This window comes from Pelobates fuscus, chromosome 1 (genome assembly GCF_036172605.1).
Source record: "Pelobates fuscus isolate aPelFus1 chromosome 1, aPelFus1.pri, whole genome shotgun sequence".
NCBI classification, from domain to species: Eukaryota; Metazoa; Chordata; class Amphibia; order Anura; family Pelobatidae; genus Pelobates; species Pelobates fuscus.
Window position 1 is genome coordinate 430,380,952 of NC_086317.1, and position 25,362 is coordinate 430,406,313.

General features: G+C 38.7%; 1 protein-coding gene across 6 annotated transcripts in view; it reads right to left on the reverse strand.

Annotated features, from left to right (window-relative positions):
• The window catches only part of NBEA (neurobeachin), a 520,018-nt gene that overhangs the window by 90,813 nt on the left and 403,843 nt on the right, over nucleotides 1–25,362 (reverse strand). For all 6 annotated transcript variants that reach the window (XM_063429275.1, XM_063429259.1, XM_063429266.1 and 3 more), the window contains 3 exons: nucleotides 9,696–9,813; nucleotides 7,044–7,146; nucleotides 5,425–5,540 (listed from right to left, as the gene is read on the reverse strand). In XM_063429275.1, coding sequence (XP_063285345.1) covers nucleotides 5,425–5,540; nucleotides 7,044–7,146; nucleotides 9,696–9,813 — 337 coding nt within the window. The remainder of the gene's footprint in view (nucleotides 1–5,424; nucleotides 5,541–7,043; nucleotides 7,147–9,695; nucleotides 9,814–25,362) is intronic.

Here is a 25,362-nt window from a genome sequence, read left to right on the forward strand (position 1 = left end):
AAACTTAAATTAAACCTTAAAGAAAGAAGAATGAAATCATTTTACAAGCATTACGTAGGGGAGATTCTGGAGCAAAGTGCTAAACTTTGAACAATCACTCATGCTTCTGTTGCACCTGCCTTACTCGGATATGTGCACAATTACCCTACGGAATTACTATTGTGCCCCTCCCCGGCCCCCCCACCCATTAGCGGCGGGTGGGGGCCCTAGTAACAATGGGGTGGAGGACATAGGTAAATAAAAAATAAATACTTACAATTTGAAGTCTTTTTTCTAAAATCTTTTTTCAGCCCCCAAAAAGGCCAAATTAAAAACCATAAAGCCCCTTGAATTTATAAAATTAAAAAAAAAAGACACGAGCACCAAAAAAGCAGAAAAAAATTAATCCTGACGCAAAAAAAAATTAATCCATGTTCACCCAGCGAGGGCACCGCGCAGACTGAGCTCCACAGGGTGGGGAAAGGCTTGTAAAGCCTTCCAACGCCCTGCAATTTGTCTCAGAGGGCTCTGATTGGTTGGTTTCCAATCTTTGGAATTTTCCCACGCTATGTAATTTGACTCATAACACTCTGATAGGTTGGCTTGGAATCCAACCAATCAGAGTGTTCCGAGTCATTTTACACAGCGTGGGAAAATTCCTGGCACAAAATAAACATTAAATATATGGGGGGCTTAGGGGCATTTGGGGGCGACCAGGGGGGACTATTAGATGTATTAAAGTCGGGAGGGGGGGGGGGTTAAAAAAACCAAAAAACGGATGCGGCCATGAAAATGCCGCTTTAATAAAATATTATGACAAGTTATGGTGCATTTCTATTGTAGAATTCTCCAATGAAACTCATTTTAGAAATATATACATATTTATGTATGCATCCTGTCATTTTTTCTCTATCTTCCTCTTGGAAAGGGAGTGAGGGGTGGAGCTAAGATAAGTGATTTTTCTTAAAGGTATACTGTATTCATGGCACTGCCGATCTCTCTGGCTCTCCCGTCCCTCGCGCCCGATCCTACCCGGTAAAAACCCTTAGTTTACTTACCTCATTCCAGCGCCGCGACGAGTGGTGTCTAATGCGGCAAATGCCACGCGCATTAGATCTCCCCATAGGAAAGCATTGAATCCATTATTTCCTATGGAGAAAAATCTGACGGTGGAGGTCCTCTGGAGGTAAGGACGTCCAGAGTCAGATAGCGGCTCAAATGTCCATTACGATTCCGGAAGCACCCCAGTGGTTGTCTGATAGACAGCCACTGAGGGCAGACTTAGAGCTGCAATGTAAACACTCACTTTTAGAATAAAATTAAAGGACAAGCAGAAGGTCTATGTTTTGAAAAACCCTGCATCGAAGGCAGAGAATTGGTGAAACAGGAAACCAACAGAGGAAAAGAGATACAGTTTAACACCAATGATGCAGCGAGGACCAGCTCTCTACATCTAGCTAACACTGTATGGGTTTGGGCTGTGCACTCTGTAGTTGTCAATTAAAACCAAAAAGTGTTCCTAAAGCCAGACACGCACCGTTGTGGTATTTTTACAGCTAGTAGTTGAGCACCTACTTGGTCCATAACCACAATGTGTTGAAGGCCATTAGCAGAAACGTTAAATGTCCCTCACCCCCTCGTGTGTTTCCTGTGAAATTTGGTATTGATTTCCATGACTCACAAAACACCAGACATTAATGAGCTGGATTGGGCGTTCCCTCTCTGTTAATGAAATAATCTATTCAGCATGTGATAAAACAAACTTAGGTTATCAATTCTTAGCCTGGGAGCAGATTTACAGTTCCGTCAGAGAAGCATTTCCCTCTTTACTTTTAAGATTTTATGGCATGCCTCAAATTTGTCCATATCCTTTAGTGAGTATAAATAAATTATCACGATAACGATGACAAGCTGATTGCTGTAAATAGTCATCTTTCTGTATATCGCTTTACATCCTTATCTCATTTAGTTGTATTATCATGTATATCTATTTAATCCATGTGTAATCATGTTTTATACACCCAACCTATTAAATCCATGTCTTCTGATAGATCTATCAATAAAACCTATTACTGTATTCTCTATAATATAATCGTATGGCTATTGACATATCCAGTGTGAGGTCTACACAGGACTGGATCAAGAGTTGGTAGTGAAAGTATTTTGGAGCAACTTCCTCAACTTCATATGCATTTATCATAGTCACGTGTGAACATGTCCCACCTGCAGTATGTGGAACGCTGGCCGAGCATACATAAATTGTTTAATTCTCATAATGTTTGTTGAGAAGCAGTATAAAAAAAAAAAAAGTCTTGCGTATTATATTGTTTGGAAAAAAAACTAAAAAGTCAGATCTACATTAAGCAGGGAGTTTTTGATTTCGTATGATGGCGGATTTAATTCATATCTGCAGAATCTTGAAAGTAAAAAATATTTCTTAATCGTTTTCTGCGATTTTGTGGTTTTCTTTCTGGCTTGATTTGCCACAGCGGAATGAAGGGTCAATTTGAGGAACAGCGAGACCATCTGTAACAGCTGACAATTTTCCACCAACCGCATTCAACCCAGATTAATCAGCAAAGATGAATATTAAACAGCCAAGGACAGCGAAAATTCTATGCACGCAAAATTAAACAAAGGCAAAAGTCCATTCCAGAAAAATGCACGCCGCGAGTTACCACAACAAAATTAAAGTTTTTAATTAACAAAAAAAAAAAAAAAAACTCGTTACATTTTTTCCTCTTTAAAGAAAAGAAGGGGAAAAAAAGAACTGCTTTCCGATTTTAAAGGTGAGGAAGCTTGGGGACAGCCGACGGATAAATTGCAACTGCAATTCCTTGGCGATAACGTTAATGACAGCAAAATATTGTTTAATTAGATGATTGCAGCATCTGGATTAACACTCTGCGAGAGATATTCCTATGCTTGTCTGCCTCTTCACACTTTACAGACATTTTGTCATCTCTAGGTCATTAGGAAAGAATTTTTAATGATTTTTTAGAAGCAAGGAGTTCTAGTAACATCTAATTACATGACAATAATAAACTCAACACAGACAGAGAGCTAAATATACACATAATTAGTTAGTTAAGGCTCACACGTTATAGAGTAAAAAATAAAAAAAACAACAGACAATGCTAAATAGAAATAGCTTGAGTTTCCAAAATAATGCATTTTTAGTGCTGACAATTGGGCTTTATTTTCTTATTAGCAAAATGAAAAACAAGTTCTGTGTCCAGTTCAATTCCTAGAGGGCACCCTTACACCAGCAGGGGACGGCAAGTACTGCCATACAACCAGCTGCTTTGGGACAGTATTAATCGAGCAGATGCTGGTATCTAGAAGAAAATAAATATTATGATGCCCCCTGCTTCTTGCCAACTTTCTGTGATGGCTGAAGGAGGAAAAGATCAGTGTCTTCTCACGGACAGTTATCTACCCAATATTCCTCTGGCCTGGTTAGGAAATGAATAGGATAGGAAAATGGCAGCTACCGACACCTGCCCACAGGCGAATTAAACCGATAAAAGCACCACTGCGTGGAATCCTTGGCGACAAAACACCCCAAAAAAAGTATATATATATTTTTTTTTTTTTTTTTTAAAAGAGACTACTTTTGTTTTTTCTCTGTCCCCTACTTCCATTACAACCGTTACCCTGCCCCCTTCTAGTGTTTTAAACTTCACTTTAGTACAAGCACTCTCACCAGTGATTGGTCTACCCATCTCAACCTCTCTCGTCATACTGTTGCAATGGTAACACAGAATAATATTCCAGAAATGAAAAGACTATTAAAGTTTTGTTACCGTTGTGTCCTGTTCTCCCTTTCTTTTGGTTGCTTAAAAAAAGTTGGAATAAAAAAAAAAAATGGAGAGATTACAGATTATGATGCATAGTTTTGCATAGAGCAGCGTATCCCAATAGGGGTTCAGCCGTGATTTCCCCAAACAAAATGGCCGCCGCAATTTTATTGCAAATCAGGGGCCCGGTCGGGTGCCACGGCCCTTTAAGAGCATGACCGGGCCCCTGTAGTATCGGCTGGCTGGGAGGAAGTGATAGCACTTCAGCCCAGCTTTACAGAGTTGCTGCAGCGCTAGGGGGCAAGAGACGGCTGCCCAGAGAGTGAGCAGCATAGATGGAAGAGGAGAGGCTGGAGTGAGCACTCAGCAGATCACTCGCCTCAGCCAACATCACCAGGACCACAAGCAAGCCACCCTCCTGGACACACAAGGTAAGTTAACAGGAGGGTGGCTCTGATGCATGTCATATTGTGTGTGTGTGTGTGTGTGTGTGTGTCACTGTGTTGATACACTATGTCAAAGTGTTCCACGGGAAAAATTAATTGGGAACCCCTGGCATAGAGCAAGGAAAGCACTGATTTAAGAACTTCATAGGCACAGATCACTTATTTCCTGTCACATCAGGTGCAGGAAGCTGGATGGGGGTTTCAAAAAGGATGATGCTCGTATATCAAAATGCTATAGACCTTTAAACATTTATAAATAAAAAAAATACTTCATTTATTACAGCTTACCTTTGTAATTCGATTTAGTAAACCTAAACTTTCAATTGTTTTGCAAATACACCTGCAGGTATTTTGTTCTTTTGTGTTTTTTAATAATAATAATAATAATATTTATATATACATACACATATTATAATACATTTCTGTGCTTTAGATGCACCTCCCAAATCTTTCTTGTTTAGGGACACAAATCTAGAGCCCAGCTGAGCAAGGATAAGATAACGAATAGGATGTGACCCTCCATTCACATCACGCTCAGCAAGACACGGTCTGGCTAAACACGGCCAAGGAGGCCTGAACTCAAATGTATGATAAATATGTGATGATTAAGATTTTCTCATCCATACATACAATTTGCATTGATAAAAATATCAAACTGATATTTACAGGTAAGAGGGAATTCTATGATCAGCATCTGTTGTCTATTGGAACAAACTCACACATCAATATTCATGTAGGGAAGGGCTGTTGGCTGCCGCAACTGGAAGATTAAAGGGTAGGAGCTAGAACATGGTTACCTAATCATGCCACACTTCAGGTGACATGTGTTCTAGGCAGGGACACTGTTGTTATTCTGCTGTCTGGCTGCTGTTGTTGAGAATGACGAACTAGTAAAATTACATTTTCCCATTATTATTTCCAGACAGTTTCTGCCGTTGGTTTGTTGCCTCTAATAAAGCTTCAGACAAAGCTGTCAGCAGAGGAAATGGCAGGAGGCTTAGGCGCAGCCTCCGTAGCGTTACATGTACGAAATGGCTTGGTGATGGGCTGCGTATTCCCTTATCAAATTTAATGTGAGTGCTTCAGAATCTATCATAGGGCTTGCGGCTGAATCCCAGAGGGATAAATGTATTCTTATCAAGTCATGGTACTCAAGATTTTGACAAACATAAACATATTAGAAAGGATTGAAGCCTTACCTGCTATGGTATTGAGGAACATCAAGTATTCAAAGTTTGAAATCTCCCGTCGTTGCCATCGCTGAGTCATGTTTGAGGATTTAAAAAGCTGCCTAGGAGTGGCCAGAGATATTCTCCTAGATGCGTATAAATTTATAGAAAAAACAAATTATAAATATTTTTATATTAGGGGTCTCTTAAAACAATGAGACACAAGAAAAAAATATTACATATATGTATATATGTATTTTTTTCATTTTTTTTTTTTAAATCTATAGACTTTTTTTTTTAGATATTGTGTAGGGAGGCTGTGTGAGCCGGATGCAGGGTGTATATACACAGTAATGTTACTCCAAAATGGAGATATTGGTATGTACACAAGAACTGCCTTAATAGGTATATGTTATTTTAGTACTTTGTTTGTCCCTTTAAAACAAATGTGTCCCTCTTCACCTTTTAAAATTTGTCAAGTAAGCCATATAAAAATCTTTGCAGGCACAGCCCCAAAGTGTTATGATGTGTTGTGTTATGAAAGTAAAACTAACAAGTAAATTATCAAACTATAGGTTTACTCCATTTTACAAAGTACTAGTGCACATGAAAAATGTTTTGAGCATGATACATTAAAACACCTTGAACATTGATATACTATCGCGCTGTAGCTTGCAATGTACATTCACATCAAAGATCGCCTTCCAGTGAGAAAACTCCCATTCAACTTAGTGATGAAGATAGTTTCCTAAAATATTGTTACTTTTTGGTAACTTGCAGAAAGCCGTGCCATATAGAGCTCGGGTAAGTTATATGTCATGGAAAGTATAGGAGAACTGCCCAGATCTAGAAGTGTCATCCAATTAGTGGAAGAATATTGTACAAGTACATTACCACCGGAATGCATGTCTCTACCAGGGTTAATGACATCACTAGCATCTGTGAGAGACTGACAGCTCTTCTTTGAGTTGAGCATCACCCATAAATTACTAGCTACTTGTCAAAAATATCTTCACATGCACAGCAGATGAAATTGGTCATGGACGGGTTGTAAAATATTTGGTTTTCTGGCCTTCTAAAAATACGTGGAAAGACCTAAGATGATTTGGTGCTTTGTCATTTATTTTTTGAGCTTATTGTAATACCATAACTGTGCTATGGTAAGAAATATAGATGCAATATAATTATATAGTGTATGTGTGTGCTTAAATCCAACATTGATATTTACATATATATTTATTTCAATGTATAGACGTTTAAAATTATTGGAGCGATAAGCAATTCTATGGTTAGATAATTAACCGTACGCCAGCTCTCCAGAGCTGAATCTTCATTTGTGGTTTTAGGTTAATCTTTTTAGTCAATCCATCAAATAATCTCAGCTGAGTAAAGGATATCATCATCAGTAGTCAAGCACAGTACAGTACAGGTGATATGTAGAAAGTCAAAATAAGGACCCAAAGATTGCATACATGAGAACCAAAGATAGCTTACCTGCACTAACATATTGGCAGGCAAAAGGTACAAAGTATATTCTCAGAACAGTTTGTCCTTCGTGAGAAAACACAGTAAGGATACTGGCTTGTTCTGTGACAGTTATACTGACACTTAGATGGACAGACAACAATCAGAACAGAATTCACACATACCTTGCTTGAGGCAATCCATAACTGGTGCCCACTCCAACCCGAGGAAGGCTGTATACGACTTTTTTAACAGTGGCTTGGTCGGGAAAATTGAACATAACTGACGCTGCGGTAAGATATGGTGGAGAGAAAGTAGAAGAATATAATTATACTACTTATAAGAAAGCCAAGTCCTAATTCTACAAAGTCAGCCAATAAGTTAAAAAGATGAGCTGTCGTTTTCACATATAACAGGACATGACACAAATGAGACAGTTCAAATGTAAGGTAAATTTCTAAATAATTATACGAGTCCTTGTACGATGTATAGCTCAAATGTACAATATTATAAGGCTTATCCAAGTTATCTATTTAATGGTAGGTTCAATTTAATCCCTTTATGACAGATAACTTGCCAGGTACATCATGTACAAACGGATGTCCCACCCTTTATTATCAAGGGGTTAAAATAAGACAATCTTTCGACTGAAGCTTATTCCTAATAATATGAAACCTTACAATTAAGAATTAAATGGCATTTAGCTTTAATTAGGATCAGGGAGGATTTTTAATTATGATGTTAGAAATATTGGTAGCTGTGGATCAGGCCAGATTATGCCACTAGCCTCCTGACTTTTAAAACTGACCAATGGTGGCACTGTTCGTGCATGTCATACCATCCTGATAACACAGAAAGATTGCAAATGTTGAGCTGGGAATGGAGAATACAGCACTGCAGTAGTCTGCATTAACTAGGGATTATGAATTGATTTGCAAATGTAGAAACAAAATGGACACAGCGTTACCTTTAAAAATGACCAGTTTCCTTAAAAAATACAATACATAATTAAAGAAATAATAACATTCATCTTTAATTAAATGGCATTCAGTGTCCTCCACTAATATTTGCACACTTGCTAAATATTAGCAAAAATTTTTTTGTTCAAACAAATACACACACAAAAATTGTGTTCTAGTGGATATCAAACAATTGTAAAAACCACAGGCTTAAAATAAAAAATATATATATATATTTTTTTTTAATCTTTGTTAAATATATACGTGGCACAATTACTGGCACCCTTATGAATTCATACGAGAACTGGAAATTCATGACTTAATCACCATGACTTCCTGTTTCACAGGGGTATAATATGAGGTAACACATAGACTGAATTCCTTTAGTCGTTCATCACAAAAGGTAAAACCAAAGAATCTAGCAGTGATGTGAGGCAAACGATTGGGTTGTTGAACTTCCAACAATGTGAAGTAGCTTTGAGAAAATAGCAAAAGCATTGAAAATACCAATTTCCACCATCAGGGTAATAATTAAAGGTTCCAGTCAATCTGGAAGAGGACACGTGTCTAAGTTGTCTCAACGCACTATGAAAAGGATTGTTCGAGGGGCCCCAAAAAAATCTCTAAATAACACAGCTGAAGAATTGCAAAAGTTAGTTGCGTTGTGGGGTCAGAAGGTCTCCACAACTACAATCTGATGTTACCTACTTCACCACAAGTTGTTGGGAAGGGTTTCAAGAAAAAAACCTTCTACTCTCTCATCCAAAAACAAACTCAAGAGTCTTCAGTTTGCTAGACACTACTGGAACTTTAATGGCATAGTGTTCTATGGACAGATGAAACTAAAATAGAGTTTCTTTGACAATTAACACCAGAGGTGGGTTTGGCGCACACAGAGAGGTAGCCATATGGAAAGGTACCTCATGCCCATTGTTAAAATGGTGGTCTTTCATGTTTTGGAGACCTGGACATTTTATCAGGATACATGGCATTATCACCTGTATGGTGAACAGAGGAAGAAAGCCCACCAGTGTTTACCTAAAATATCTGGAAAGATTCTGTATGGAGGAATGGTCTCCGGTCCCTTGCCATGTATTGTCCAACCTCATCAGGCATTATAGGGAAGACTTAGAGCTGTTATATTGGCAAAGGGAAGTATCCCAAATGATTTACTAAAAGGGTGCCAATAATAGTGCCACATATATTTCACAAAGATTTTTGAATAAATGTGTGTTGCGTTTAAAACTGTTTAATATCCACGAGAGCAGAGTATTTTTGAACAAAAGATCGGAAGGTTAAACAATAAAGACAATTTTCACAGCCTTCTCTGCTCATATTTAGCAAGGGTGCCAATATTAGTGGAGGGCACTGGAGATTCTTATATTTTCATTTAAAGATTGATCTGCACTTTTAGGTTATGCCCAGTTCCTTTAACACCAACTCCCATTCTGCCACTTGAATGCCACCCACAGTGAAACACAAAGATGCTCCTTAAATAGCTTGCAAGAACCACACGCTCATAAACACATGTTTTCTACAACCAATAATAGAAGGTTGTAGAAGGAACAAGAATGTTGATGAACTTGGATAAATGAGCACTTATTCAGACTTCAGCTGCATCACTATATTTACATTAATTAGAAAAATACATACTGCAGGGGCGTAATTATTGTAAGAAAGTCCTGTAATGGGATTTATTAAAGCAGTTAAAATACGTCTAGCTTGAATGGGAAAAGCATAGAATAGCAATGTGTAATGCTTGAAACTCCAGCTGTTTTGGACTTTATTTCCCATGATTCTCACACAGCCAGGATTACAAGATGATAAACATAATTAGTATAGAACACATAGAAAAAATATTTAAGATTTAACACTCACTGCGATTAGCCATAAACACCTCCAGAGCGGTGTTTTGCAAGAGGTAGCGCCTTGAGAAAACTGCTCGAATCTCGCTGAACATCCATTTTCCATGTAAACCTTCTGTGTACGCAAGGACCTAAATAAAAAAATTGAAAAATGATGTACTTACAGGGTAAATTTACAATTTATGGGGTACATTCACAAAATCTAGTCAAAATATTCATGTGAAAATGACTATACTGCAAAATCATTCTGGGTGAATTCATTATCATCGTTTAATATAGGAGATTAATTAGAAAAGGTTAGCCATTGAGGATCAGCTGCTTCAGACTACAAGAGAAACCTATGGGAAATACCAAATGAAGACAATCTGGTATGATTGAATAGTCTCCGAGGACAACACTTGTCAGCTGTGTTTGAATAAAGTTTTTTTTAATCACTGACTATTGTTACACCACTTTCCTCTCACTTACAATATATAATGATTGAAAAGGAACGCAATGCACGACGGTTAAAAGAGAAAAAACATTATTTGTGCCATTGTGAGATTGATCATCATTAATAGTAATGGCTAATCTGGGTCTGGCACTCTTTTGAAGAAGGTAGACACAATATAAAATTTGAAATTTTGTAAACAATGTAGTATTAGCTTATAGCATGCGTACTATAAATAAGAATAGGTTTTAGGTGATCAAGAAATCATACATATAACCCAAGATGGAATGATCATGCCCTCACTTTAACTAGAAATGCTTATGAAAAACATAATACGGGGCTTTATGTAGCACATAGCTTACGAAAGAAAGAATTGTGTGGGTTTAATATGGATCTCCATCTAAATACCTGCAAGGCACATACATTTTTACAATTACAGGCAAATTTGAAAAATTTTCTTACAATATATTGTATCAAGTATAAGCAACAAAACCAGGAAAACACTATCAGTAGTTACATTCTGAAAGAAAAGTAGTATATTTTTTAATTTCTCGGTTATTATAATTACATATAATACTTTTCTCGATAAACGCCAATTCTTTGAAGGTAGGGGAGCTCCCTGTCCTGTAATCTATGCAATGAGGGTAGATTATAATGCATGGAGTATCCAATTAAAAACAAAGCATTAAAAAAACATAGGCAATAAAGAAGTACTCTAAGCATTATGACCACTACAGCTCTGCATACGTCTTGGGGCCCCATTTCTGTTATTTGTCCCATAGCCTTCCCACTGTTCAGCTGCACTGACAATGCAGAAACTACACTTCCTCATTATCAAGTGTGAATCTGTCCAAACTGGACGACAATGATAGGCTAATCCTGCATGAGGGTTTAAGAAGAAGGTTAACCGCTCAGAGTGAAGGAATTCATCAGGACATAAACGGAAAAGGGAAAAATTGTAGTGTAACTCTTCAAACTAACTGAGCCCCATTTGAAGGGAGCATGTTTGAAAAAACAAAAACAACAAAAAACTGGGGCCCTCATAGACAGTCCATTTGAAGATATATTTTTTAAGAAGATTGCATGTATGCATAGACTGCAGGAACACAACAGTTTTTCAGAAAATATCTGAGTTTGTGTGCCTGTACAGTCATTTAACAAAGAGGTAATCGAAGCTGAAACTGCAGCAAAAATAAGTGTACTTTATTTAATAGCATTTACTTGGGTGACTGAATTAGGAATGGTCACTTTCAGAGAAGTGAGATACTTTTACGTAACACTCCGCAATCTTTTCATGAAAGATTTCTAAGCAGGAAAAAAAAACTCAAAACAAAACATTTGCTTAGTGTTTTTTTTTTTTTAGCATCATTTTATATATTCAGATAAAGCACATATTTTATCTTTCCAGGCGTAATAACATGTAATTGGTCCTCTTGTTATATCTATCTGTTGGGGGTGGGAGGCACATGGGTGTCTAATACACAGAGCCACCAGTCTTTCTGTGCACACAGCAGTGTGTAATGAGTCCACAAACTGTTTATGTGAAGGTAGACTACCAGAAAGCAGATGGTAATTTCATGGTGGATGTCACGCTTTAGCAGGATAAAAAGAACCAACAATACGCACACATAGTAATGATGATGAAGGAGAATAGTCAAAGATTGACCATTATAACCAATTTTCTAATTTGAGATGGTGTCTCTCTGTGTGTATATGTGTACACACACACTTCATACAATATTTATGGGACACTTTAAGCACCATATCATCTTATTGAAGTGGTTATAGTGTTTTGAGTCCCTTGGTGCGGTCCTTCCATTCAGCATTGAATCATTTTTAATGTTTTTTAAGTTTTAATGATATATGAGAGCCCCCAGGAGCTTATCCCCTCTGTGCTCTGTGGACTAATGAGGAAGTATTACACAGAGCAGCCGAAGTCCCCAATATGCCTAGCATGAGCATGTCATTAAACAAGTTTGCTTGCGCAAAACAAATACTTTTTTTTCTCCACATAAAGGTTGCTCTGCATGTGGACCACTTCAAGGACACCAGTCAGCTAGCTGACAAGCCCCCTTTTTGTCAGGAACCTCGACCACCACCAACTGCATCACTGGCACAGTCTCTCCCTTCCTACCCTACTTGCGTACATGCCAACGTCTGGAGGTATGATAGAGGGTATTAAAGAGCTTAAACACACCATATTAAGTAAGAAACCTACAACACCACCATATTGAACATTAAACAATTCTTATATAGCGTCCTTATATAGAAGTTTAAAGAAAAATAAGTGCACATTCAAAAAAATACGCAGAAAAGAAAATACCTAAAAGGTACCTTTAAATACCCCTATTAAATACAAAAATAAATGCTGGTGCAGGGCTGTGTATTTTCACAAAGAGAAATACGTGAGCCACCAGTATCTCAGCTGTTTTTGTTCTGTTGAGAGTAAAGAAGGGATGGTGGAGAACTCATTACAAAACAATTTACACTGAAAGTTGCCCTGGGCATATTGCATCTGGTTTTGAATTCATACGGAGGTCCTTCTCCCCCCATGAAATGAAAACTTAAATTCACTAGAAAATTGCACAGCTCATAACTCATGGGCCAGCCCCTGCTTCCTAGACAATAATGAAAGGGGTATGTTTAACCACCTATGGCCTTTAGTAATTAAATTGCAATTATCTCTCCGAGGATTCAAGCAGAAGCAACATCTGAGTTCAACAGTGGGGCCAGAGAATTCAAAACGCATTACAAGACCTAAATTCTGAATGTATTGATTTAACCAACATAATCCAGGGCTGTTTAGTCATCACCGTAAAATGAAACTATCACAAGCAAAAGATTTTTTATAAACATATTTTAAAAGCTAGTCATCAAAATGCCTCCCTGCAAATATTCAGAATAAGCATTTCATGCAAAGCTATGCGAATTATTTAATTTTGCCATGATTACTTGTGTGCAAGAACCAGAGTAGAATGCAGTGTCCCATGATGCACTTGAGAGCTGGAGAGCGATTTAATTACAATGAACCATGAGAACCGATATCTGGGATGGTTATACCCACTACCTGTCGCACACTGTGAATCTAAATTATTATTATTATTTTAATCAACGTTTCTCAAAAAAAAAAAAAAAAAAGAGCTAATTTTGACAGTTTTTTACTAAAGTGAGAATTGTAGGGAATTTCACTTTTTAGACTATAGTAGGCAAACTATTAAATGACCATACAGCTAATACAGTTACACACTAACATACAGTGTAATGTGCAAGTGTGTTAATACTGGATAATGTTTTTATTATGGCAGTTGGAGTATTATTTATTTTATTTGTTACTGGTATTTCTGTACTATTGTTGGCGGGGGGAGGGGGACACAATAAAATATACACAGACCAATACATAAGGTAAAGAGAGCCTTGCTGCAGGTCAGGTAATTTTCAATAGATGCAACAACAAAAAGAGTCTATTCACTTTACACAGGATTACACAAATGTGAGCTACACTTGCTGAAATACTTTTGCAAAAACCTCTCATTGCTGCTACAAGTAGAATTAAGCTGCATCAAACATTCCATGTGGAATTGTCAGAACACTTTACTTTGTGAACAGTAAATATACAGTTTGCAGTGGCTGACTGTGGAGGATCTGGAAGGAGGTTCACTAATAATACCAACTAGTTTGTATAATATACTATTCCATATACATCAGTAAAAAGCAAGGACCTTTGGACACTGGAATTAAATAAAAATAAATCTACAAAAAATAAAGGCATTTAGTGCAGGGGATGAGTAAGATGTTCTACGGGGAAGGTTAAGCTCATTTCAAGCAGTGACAGTCTGAAGTAGAGAAACCGTGCAGGGCTCCTTTAATTTCTCCCTGGAATAGCTCTCCCAACCTTCTGCACTACATCAAAGTCTCGAGAGTTCAATTAAAATTGGATTACATTGAAATGCTCCAGCCATGGGACTGTGTATCCACTAACACTTTTCTCGGTAATGCTCCAGATGACAGTTACCCATCCCAATTTAAACAGTTGTCATAGAGACCATGCTCTAATGCTGCAGAATCTAACAATACAGAGGCAAGGTAAGTGAGGAGGATTTCGGAGAATGAAGGCCGTGTTTCCTTAATGCGGTTAGAGCCACCATCTTTGCAAGGCCAGGATTTATCGTTCTAAAATATATGGTAAAATACACCCGCGCTCACACACACACAGTTATGTTAACATATTTGTATTTTAAAATATTACATTAAAATTGGAAACATTCAATGTGTGCCAGTCTGTTTTTTTGCTTCTATGTGGTGAGCAATATCTCTGCAAACCCTGAATTGCAGTGAACTGAAAAAAAGGAATTGGAAATTTGGAGTAAAAGAGCGAAGCGCAGAGCATTTTTATGGATCAGGGGCATCCCTAGAGCATTTGGCACCTCTCCTCCAAAAAAAAACAAAAAAACCCCAAAACACACCTGCATTTTTTTATTTTATTTTTTTAACATGTTTTCGTTTATTTATTGCACAAATTTGTAAACTTTGTAAAACCCCTGTCAGTTCCTTCTATGAAACCCCTGTCCTGCCCCTCTCCTACAAACACTTGCACCCCACACACCCAGTTACAGGCATACACTCACACACAGTTACAGGCAGTCACATATACAGTCACAGGCAGACATATACAGTCACAGGCAGACATATACAGTCACAGGTAGACATATACAGTCACAAGTAGACAGTCACACACATCTAGTTACAGGCAAAATCACAGTCACATGCAGACAGTCACACACACAGTTATAGGCAGACAGTTACACATTCAGTCACAGGTAGTCACACACAGTTGTAGCCAGACAGTCACACACACACACACACACAGAGTTACAGTCACACACACACACACACACACAGAGTTACAGTCACACACACACACACACACACACACAGAGTTATAGGCAGACAGTTACACACACACATTCAGTTACAGGTAGTCACAAACAGTCGTTGCCAGACCGTCACGCATCCCCCTTCAGCACCCAGACCAGGATCATGGTACCCCCTACCTGGTGGCACCCTGGGTTGCCTGCCCCTCCCCCCCCCCCATCACCGCCCCACGGTATACGCCACTGTTAGGAATTGCTATTGCTATAAGTTTAGTTTTCATGAAGAAACAAGTAGGATAATAATTATGTGGGATCCGCACATAGCATTTCCACAAAGGGTATGTCTACAGCCGCATTATATTTTGTGATATCCTGTAGGCCTTAATACCTACACACTGGTGTATGATAACCCCCTTTACTTTTCTGTAGTACCAAAAACTGAATATCTATTACTCTGCATCTTTGTTTATATGCATTGAGACCTGCAAGTTTCACACATTTACCCTATTGTACTACTAAAACTGTTTGCTTCAATAAAGCTTTGTTGAAAAAGTAAAAGTAAAAAATTAATAAAATAAAAATAAATATAAAGTTTCCTGCAAATGATTATATATGCAGCTAAGATTTTTTTTTTTAAAGCATTCCTACTTTTTTGATAGATTTCCCAAAACACTGATAGCGGGTTCTAAGTTCCTGCCTCACTCTAAGGGTATCAGTCTATCTCTTAGGTTGCTGCAGTGGTCATGGTGCACTATATCCATTTTTGCCAATTAGTTTTTCAAACACTTTTACAAAAAGCTGGTTATCCTAGGACCCAAAGTCCAGCCCCTCTGCTAGTGAGATAATAAGGAGGAAGTTGACTCAAGTATGTGTCCACAATATTAGTACACTGTAACATGTATGCTCACTATTCAATCTCTAAGCTCTAAGCTCTAAGGTGTAGCAGGGATCAGATGCAGCCCTTCTGGCACGGCCGAATCACTGTTGACCTTTTCAGTGCCACGGAACGGACACAGGCACCCACAGCTAATTCAATAGTACCAAAAGGAGAAATAGTTGACCAAAGACAGATGCAATCACTAGCACTGGCTCTTACAGTTATCACATGTTTAAGGAGCCACCAATTGGCCTAAGGGCACTTGCACTGTGACATTCCATTTTCTTCTTCTGGCAATACATGGGTAAACAGTGTCTGATTACAAAATCTATCATTCGAAATGGTGTAAAACACTAATCTGAAGCAAAGCATTAGCCATAAAGAGCCAGATTTATGCTGGAAAAAAAGGAAATCGTGCATTTCATGTTAATTATAGGTGTTAAACACAGCAATCTTTACCAATGAAAGCCTGTGTCTTGGTAAGATGAATGGATATAAACAAGGGATGCAAGTAAATATTGCAATCGCTCCATTTTCTGAATAACAAGCCAAAGGCCTTTTAATTGCACAAATTATCTGCAATCGATTCCCCCAAGGTACAGTGCTATTAGTATTAATGGCTGAGGTTTTGCTTTCAGTACAGTTTATGAATAGAAAGCGGCAGTAGATCGTTTTTAATCACAGCTATCAGATTTCCATTAAAGAACCACAGTTTGGCACCTGTAACTGACAACAAGGCCGGAGATTATATACTAAAAACTGGAGGAGCTTCAACTCGACAAATAAGAATCATATATTTCCATGTAATTGTTTAGTTCCAGTATTGATGACTCAGCAGTCTGTTGGTTTAAAGGGACAATAACGGTTTCATATGATTGAAGTGGTTATAGTATTGGCAGCCCTTCCGTTCTGCATTAAACCATTTTTTTATGTTATAATGGTAAACAAGAGTCCTCAGCAACCCATCTCTTCTCTGCTGCGTCTGTTAGTCTAAGTTGCAACAGACAGCTGTGATTGGCTGAGAGTGTCAGCCTATCACAGCAACAATTCTGGTATGAATTGGTATGGATAGAAGGAAGTGTGTAATCTCTGCCTAAGCCATACCTCTAGTGAGGGCTGAGGTGTGGGTGACCAGGCACCCTCAAAAGTAATGTTAAACTGAATGAAGGGACAGAGCCAGAGGACTCCAAGTACTATAAACAATTCAATGAGATGTATTTGTTATGCTACCTACACTGTGTGGGATAATAGTATAATGCATAAATATTGCAAGTGCACGTCATGTAACAATGATAAGTTGGCAATATATAAGCAATAGAATATACATACAGCAGGTCCAATTGCAGGTATTAGCAAAGTTCTAAGTAGTATATGAGCAGGAACAGAAATGTACAACTCTGATGCAAAAATGCCTTGGTGGAAGTATACCACTTCTACATTATGCTAACAAAGTCGCTAGTAAAAATACAGATAAATCTCGATTTACTAAAATATTCCTTAAAGGGTTTGCATCTACTTTAAAAATAAACTGAGGCTATGAATGTCCTACCTAGGATTCTTTTCTTGTTCCAGGCTCTTCCGGTCCACGTAACCAAATCTAACTTGGGGCCGCTTCAACAGGCCATAGGCAAATTTGTTTGGCAAAACAGACGCCATAGAGTCTCTCGCAATGTCCTGTACAGAGCGAGGGACAGGGGAGGCCTTGGCCTCCCGAACCTTTACTATTATTATACAGCGGCCCAGTTGGCTCAAATAGCTCTGTGGCACTCGCCCCCAGGGGAAAGGAGGTGGGTGGACTTGGAATCCTCTCTGATGGGACAGGACATGCCTCGATTCCTTATGTGGACCCCTAAAGAACATAGACCGACTGATCATGTGGTGTGCCCGGCGATACACAGCTCACTTAAGATTTGGGACACTGCCGCCGTCAAATATGGCTTGACCTCTACCCTATCGCCCATGACCCCCTTCCTGAGGAACAAGGCATTTCCGCCGGGATTGCAGCCCCGAGACTTCAAGGGTATAGAGAACGCAGGGATGCAAAGGTTATGTGAGTTATTCGAAAATGGCTCATTTATTACGTTCGATGTGCTGCGAAGCAGAGCTCCGATGCGCCCCTTTGACTATTTTCGGTATCTCCAGCTTCGGGATTTTGTCAGAGATCCCCTGGTCAACACCGCGGCCCTGACCCCGTTGACTTTCTTTGAAAAGATGTGCAAAGGTGAACAGTTCCCGACCGGCATCATATCTCGTTTGTACTCTCATTTAAGCTTGCGTACTCTGGAATGGGGGGATCTTGGATATACGGACCAGTGGGAGGCAGACCTTAAGGAGACATTGGAGGGAGTGGAATGGCAGGATATTTGGGAAACGGCAGCAAAGTCCTCTGTATGTGTCTCTGTGCAGGAACAATCTTACAAGATAATGTTTCGGTGGTACACCACCCCAGTGAAACTGTGCCGTATGGGTGTAAACCCGACGGACCTATGCTGGAGAGGCTGCGGTATTAGAGGCTCATATATGCACATGTGGTGGGACTGCGCGGAGGCTCAAGCCTATTGGAAAAGGATTGCGGCTCTGCAGCGAGAAGTATGGGGTAGAGAGGTGAAGTTAGACCCATGGGTGTACCTGCTGTCAAGATCCATAGATGGCTGGACGAGAGCGGAACAAGCTCTTGTTCATAAAATAAACCTAGCTGCTAGGAGAGCACTGGCGCAGGTGTTGCTGCAGAGGAGATCGTCTACTATTGAGATGGTCAAACAGAAAATCAGAGACACTTTTCTGATGGATAAGCTGACGGCTCAGGTCAGGGGGACTCAGAAGAAATTTGACAAAATATGGGACCCCTGGATCAATAGCACAGCAAACGCTTGAGTTAGGTCGGGTGACTTAAGGACCCCACTAGATCGCAGGAGGAAGTACAAGGAGGGCGGCAGGATGCTGCATTTTGATTTGGACACAGGGAACGCTCCTGTGGCCTCCAGTAAGAGATAGCGGGGACACGATAGGGACACATTTTCAGACACCTGTCTCCTGGACATTCTCCCTCGGCCTACCCCCCCTCCCCTCCACCCCCTAACTTCCTACCCTTATGTCCTCTTTTTCTAAGTCCTCGGATCTCCGAGGCGCCTCTTTACACTATCCCTTCCTTCTTTCCCTTTACTTTTTATTTTTATTTTTGCTTTATTTCTTTTTTTTTTTTTTTTTTTTTTTTTCTGGTCAAGATCGCATATGCGGCCTATACATAGGGAACACCGAACTGTAGCGGGGAAACGTTATTCCTGTCATACGGCAAAATGGTGTAATCTCCCTATTATTCTTTTGACCTTATGATCGCGATCTTTCCTTAATGTTTAATGTCAGTTTAATGTTTTATATATGAAAAAAAAAAAACAAAAAAAACCCAGGCAGGATGTACAAGCTTCCTATAGACAGCTGTTTCCCCAGGAGGGTGGAAACTTGATGATATTTAGCGATCCCTGTTAACAGACATTATCTACTACTTTGTCTTGTAAATGTAAAGTGCTTTATGCTCAGTATGTATACTTGTTTACGCTGATCGCTCAGTTGATGTATGTAATCTGCTTGTGATGTCTTGCACTGGAATAAATAAAGAATTTAAAAAAAAAAAATAAATAAACTGAGGCTGAATAAACTGAGTCAGATCAGCTAATTACAATCTGAAGTTTTAATAAGTAACAGTATACGTTTTATGATACCTTTTGTAAATCTTTTTTTTCCTTTGTTATTTTACTTTTGGTTTCCTGCACATGCAACCACTTGAAAAACAAATAACATATTTGAAAACCAAGTAGATGGAATATGTAACAAGTTAGCAAATTGTTCACATTTCTAAATTTTAACTATTTAAAATTGCCCCAGAAACAAATTATAACGTGGGCAGAAAAAGATAAAAAAAAAAAGTGTTTTTTTTTTTAAAAGGACCTTCACATATATGCTTTCAAGAAAGTTGGTATTTGTTTAAAGAGACACTAACAATTTATTTTATTAGTCTGCTTTATTTTTTGTAAAATTGTTGTGATGATGTATTCATACTATTGTAATAGCTCAATATTATTTACATTAGATACATGATTCACGCTTCAATATGACCACGTTGCTGTAAGCATTGTGTGATCAGCAACATTTATTGAATGATACATTAGGGATTATTTATCAAAGTGTTCTGTTGTAAAAAATGGTGCAAAATGTATAACGGGAGGAGTCACCAACAGAATGTGTCTGCTAGATCCACTGGTTTCCATGGTGACAGCCCCACTCTTAGTACTATAGACACATATATGCGTACCCCCCACCATATCCCGAATCTGTCTTCCAATCTACCCCCAGGCTCATCAGTTTAAAAATCCTTATATTAAAACTTATACAACAGGATACAACATTATTATTGTTACTTCCTAAAGTCAGAAATCACAATAAATTTCAAGAGAATTTCAAATGTAAAGTCCTAATAGTCGAACTGGAAAAGTTATCCAAGTCAGCTATGCGTTCAGTTCAGCTACTTTGGCCTTAAATTCTAAATTCCCTTTGAATTCACTTTGAACAGTCACTTAGTGAATAATCCTGTAAATACAGCAGATTAACACATTTCCTTATACAACTCATTCGTAAGAAAACTTCTCTCTTAGTTTTAGAGTATTACAGACTGTTAAACAGAATCCATTTTCCATGTTTGTGTTACTTTAAGAGCTGCCAAATTCTAATAAGGTCACCAGTGACTGTGAGCATATTATCTCGGAATGACGCTATATTGTGCTTTGAGTGCAATGTTGCCAAAGCTCTCCGTGTGCGTCCTTTGACTCTCGGATGTGTAGATGTGTTGTGATACGGTTATTGCAGGCTGAAAAGACACACAGTGCATGCCAGATGGGTAGAAAACAACATGAGAAGAGGAGGAAAAACAAAGCGGTATATAAGAGGGCACACGTCAAAATTTGTCAAAACAGAGGCCGTGGTTTATACTAACATGAAGGGATCCTCACTGTTGCACAGAATTATAGACTTCATTTTTTTTTTTTTAAGCCCAGCTGTATAAGAAAAAGCTATCTAATGAACCTGTCTGGGGCTGCTGTCCCCATCCTGTCAGAAATGTCAAGAAATGACAAGCACAGGGGACAAGCCGCCGCCAGTCACAGACAGGCCTGCCAGCTGGAGAGTTCAGCCCCAATCTAATCACACCACCAGAAAAGAACTTCCACGCTCACACAATGACAGGATGGGCTCCAGGCAGAGAGGGGCGAAAAAGATGGGAACAATGCTTTTTGTTTCAATTACATACCTACTCACACAGTAATTAAATGGCATTGCTGCCATGTATAAATTTGACCTTGTAACAATATCATCAAGGGATGATACAAAAAAAAAACAAAATGCATAAAGACAACAAAAAATATATAGTATTGAAAAAAAAATACTAAAACCTACAAAATAATTAGAGATATTTTTTTCCACACACAATTAAAAACACTAAAATATTGCTCAAATCGACATATAAATATTGTGACAAAACCTTTCGTTCTTGCAAAATATGTTCATTAGAGCAATGATTCTCTCTTGGAATGAATGAAATGTTGCCTAGATTTTCAGAGTAATATAATGGGTAGGACAGAACAAAGGAGCATTTTATCTCTGTCTATTGACTCACAGGAAATGAACTGCTAGGCAAGACCAATTAGCAACATCGGGGAGTGAGTGTTTAAATGTTCCAATTAGCATCATATATTAGAACGGAGATAAACTGAGAGGACTCAACTTTTATTGTTTTTCAAGCCTCGTTACAAAGGCAGCAAAACGTGTAAAACTCACACTCGTTGGGTTAATTAAGGAGGGGACAATGTGAAATACCAGCAACATTATCTTGTGAAATACCTATTGGCATATAAAAGAATCCCAAAGACAAAAATATACTGGTGTTGAAATATTTAAGAAAAAGGGTTTTACAGCAATTAAAGAAAATGTGTTTACATAAATTGTATTTATTTCTTAAAAAATTTTTAAATGGTTTTCACAAGGATTGACATATTGAAGTAATTATCCAGGACAATTAGCTTTCACAAGTAAAAATTCAGTTCAGAGTTCTGCCCATGATTTTAGGGTAGCCTAAGACCGCTCTGAGAGCACACAAGTTTTTTTTTTTTTTTTAAATGGGCTGTCAACAAGGTTGGGGATTGTTAGGAGAGACACCATCAACTGAACTTTTGAAAGTGTTGTTTTGTCAATGCTAACTTTTTCACTCTGTATGACTTGCACACCTTATTAGGACTGAGTCAGTTTGAAGCGCTTTCAATTTTGCAACAAACTGCAAAAAAAAAAAAAAAAATCTTTCTTTATCCCAGAATGTCAGTCAGATGTCTCCTTGGATCAAGAAGCTATTACCCTACTAATTAAACATGACATCCCTGTATGTACTGTTTTTGCAAGTATTTATCCAATTGATGTTTAACCCCTTAAGGACCAAACTTCTGGAATAAAAGGGAATCATGACATGTCACACATGTCGTGTGTCCTTAAGGGGTTAAACATCAGTATAGACTCTGAAACTATGTTTCTACCTCACCTTATTTGCAATGTTTGCCATGGGTGTGCCTAGATTAACCCCTTAAGGACCAAACTTCTGGAATAAAAGGGAATCATGACATGTCACACATGTCATGTGTCCTTAAGGGGTTAAACAGGATAGTGATGTAATTTGCTACACCTTTAATATAAATTGAAAAGAAAATGAAGTATCACGTATGTTTTATTTAAAGGATCACTAAAGGGTCAGGAACACAAACATGTATTCCTGACCCTATAGTGTTAAAACCACCATCTTGCCCCCCTGGGACTCTCATGCCTCCATAAATATAGCAAAATCTTACTGTATTCAAGCCAGAAGCTGTAGATCTGCATGTTGTTTGCCTCAAAAAACAAGCAGTCTGCTGACATCATCAGAAGTGGTAGCCTGATCCAATCACAATGCTTCCTCATAGGATTGGCTGAGACTGACAAGAACAGGGGCAGAGCCAGCATGATTCAAACACAACCCTGGCCAATCAGCATCTCCTCATAGAGATGAATTGAATCAATGAATCTCTATGAGGAAAGTTCAGTGTCTGCATGCAGAGGGTGGAGACACTGAATGTTTGGTTGCCTTTTAGGCAGCCATGACCCAGGAAGCAGCCCTAGCAGCCATCTGTGGAGTAGCCAGTGAGGGTATCACTAGGCTGTAATGTAAACACTGCATTTTCTCTGAAAAGACAGTGTTTACAGCAAAAAGCCTGAAGGTAATGATTCTACTCACCAGAACAAATTCAATAAGCTGCAGTTGTTCTGCTGACTATAGTGTCCCTTTAATGGTGTAATTTCTAGAGCAGTGTCAGCTCCCCTTTATAGACTAGATCATATTACATAGCATGGGGTTAAATATATAGAAAAAAAGTCAATGTCTGTAACAAATTGAAATATTTATTCGAGATACCAAAATGACAGTTGTGTACTCAGTAACAGATAGCTCTGAGATCATGTGACATATCTAATTTATCGGATGCACACACAAAGTGCTAGCCTTCTGATCCCAATTTTCACTTTTTCAAGGCAAACACTTTCTCCCTGACAACCTTTAAACCTTGCGTAAAATACATTCTTCTCTTGTAATAGAACATGTGTCCACACACCCATCACACACTGTATTTATAATTTTATTAAAGGACACGGGGCCAATATTAGGCTTATCTCTTTCTTTTATTCCTCAGCAGCAAAGAAAGGATATTAAGATATTCATAGAAAAGAAAAACAAAACAAATACCCTCAGAGGGTTAACCATCACATCATAACATCTTAGCCAGTGAGAGCAGTCCACATTGCATATATTCCCATGTGACCCTAATCCACTCCTCTTTCTTTGCTGCTGCCTCAGCTAAGTGACACTGATTTTTTTTTGCTCTGCCATACTGTTCCAGTATTTGTTATTGTTTGGTTGTTTAATTGATGGTATTTATTTCAGTTACATCTTTGTGTTTTCGGTGATCCTGTAATTGAAGCAGAGCCCTCTTTGCTTGTGCCCTCCGTTTTTAATTTCCTATATTTTGGGTAGTTATTACCCGTGATTGTCCCTGTCGCCCGGGGTCTCCCTCTGGCTCAGGGCACGTCTCGGTGACTGCCCTCCGGTCGCAGTCTATACCGCGACCGGCGCAGTTCGCGCGATGGCCATCGTGTGTGTGTGGCCGTTCCTCCTGTGGTTACTGAGGCTCCGCCATGCCTGGATTCCAGCCTATGGAGACAAAGTCCCCTTCACCCTTCTGGTCAGGGGCAGATCGTGGCAGTCCCGAGGGACCAGGGGTACCACGTATGGCCGACGGCCTTATGGTGAGTGTTGTATTGCCTTTTGTTTACTCTGTTTTTGCATATTTTGCCATTTGTTCTCTCTCTTCCTCCCAGCTTGACACTTTACGACGGCTCTCATCAAGACTGGTTTCAATGGATGAGTTCCCAAGGATCCGTTCCCTTGGAAGAAGTCGCCTCCCAGACACCGTCTGTTCGTCTGTCTGGTTGTGTTGCTTTAGTTAGTTTCGATTCGTTTCATTGACTTCGGCATCACCAAGAAAGAGGAGTGGATTAGGGTCACATGGGAGCATATGCAATGTGGACTGATCTCATTGGCTAAGATGTAATGATGAGATGGCTAACCCTCTGAGGGTATTTGTTTTTCTTTTCTATGAATATCTTAATATCCTTACTATGCTGCTGAGGAATAAAAGAAAGAGATAAGCCTAATCTTCGCCTCCGTGTCCTTAATAAAATCATGACTTTACATCATGTAATTAGTAAAACCTGGAATCTGGTAAGATGTGACTTATGTTATTTTTTGTAATTGTAATAGCACATTTTAAACACAACCCAGGAAAGAAGCATTATTTCAACATCACCGAACCATTATATTTCCAAATGTTACAAATGAAGAGATTGTGAGACAATATATTTCTTCTATGGCAATAAAACTTAATGCGGCTTAATGAAGTAAAATAAAATAAAAAGGTCACCAGAAAGTACTTGAAATATCGCTCTAAATGATGGACTATTTTACAGGTTCTCTGTCTAGACCTCACCACCAACTGATGGACTATTTTACATATTCTCTGACAAAATCTCTCCCAACTGATGAACTCACATTAACTAATGTATTTTTTTTTTTTATTTTTTTTTTATTCTTTATTTTTGCTGCAGTCAGTGTCAAGGTTAACATTGCAATTGACATACACAGCAGGATACAATCATGTTATCATATGGCATGTAAGTAAACGTAAATACAACAGCACTGATTCTGGGTTTAAAAAAAACATTTAAAATTGAGGATAGCGAGTGCAGTGCTAAACCTAAGGCTGGTATGGTTGGTGCAGAAGTTCCGCCAAGGGGGCACGGGCAAGTGTACTGGAAAACTGGGTAGTAAAGTTGAGTAGTGGTAAAGAAGGGGAAGCGGAGCATTTAGTAGTTGTGTTGTCAG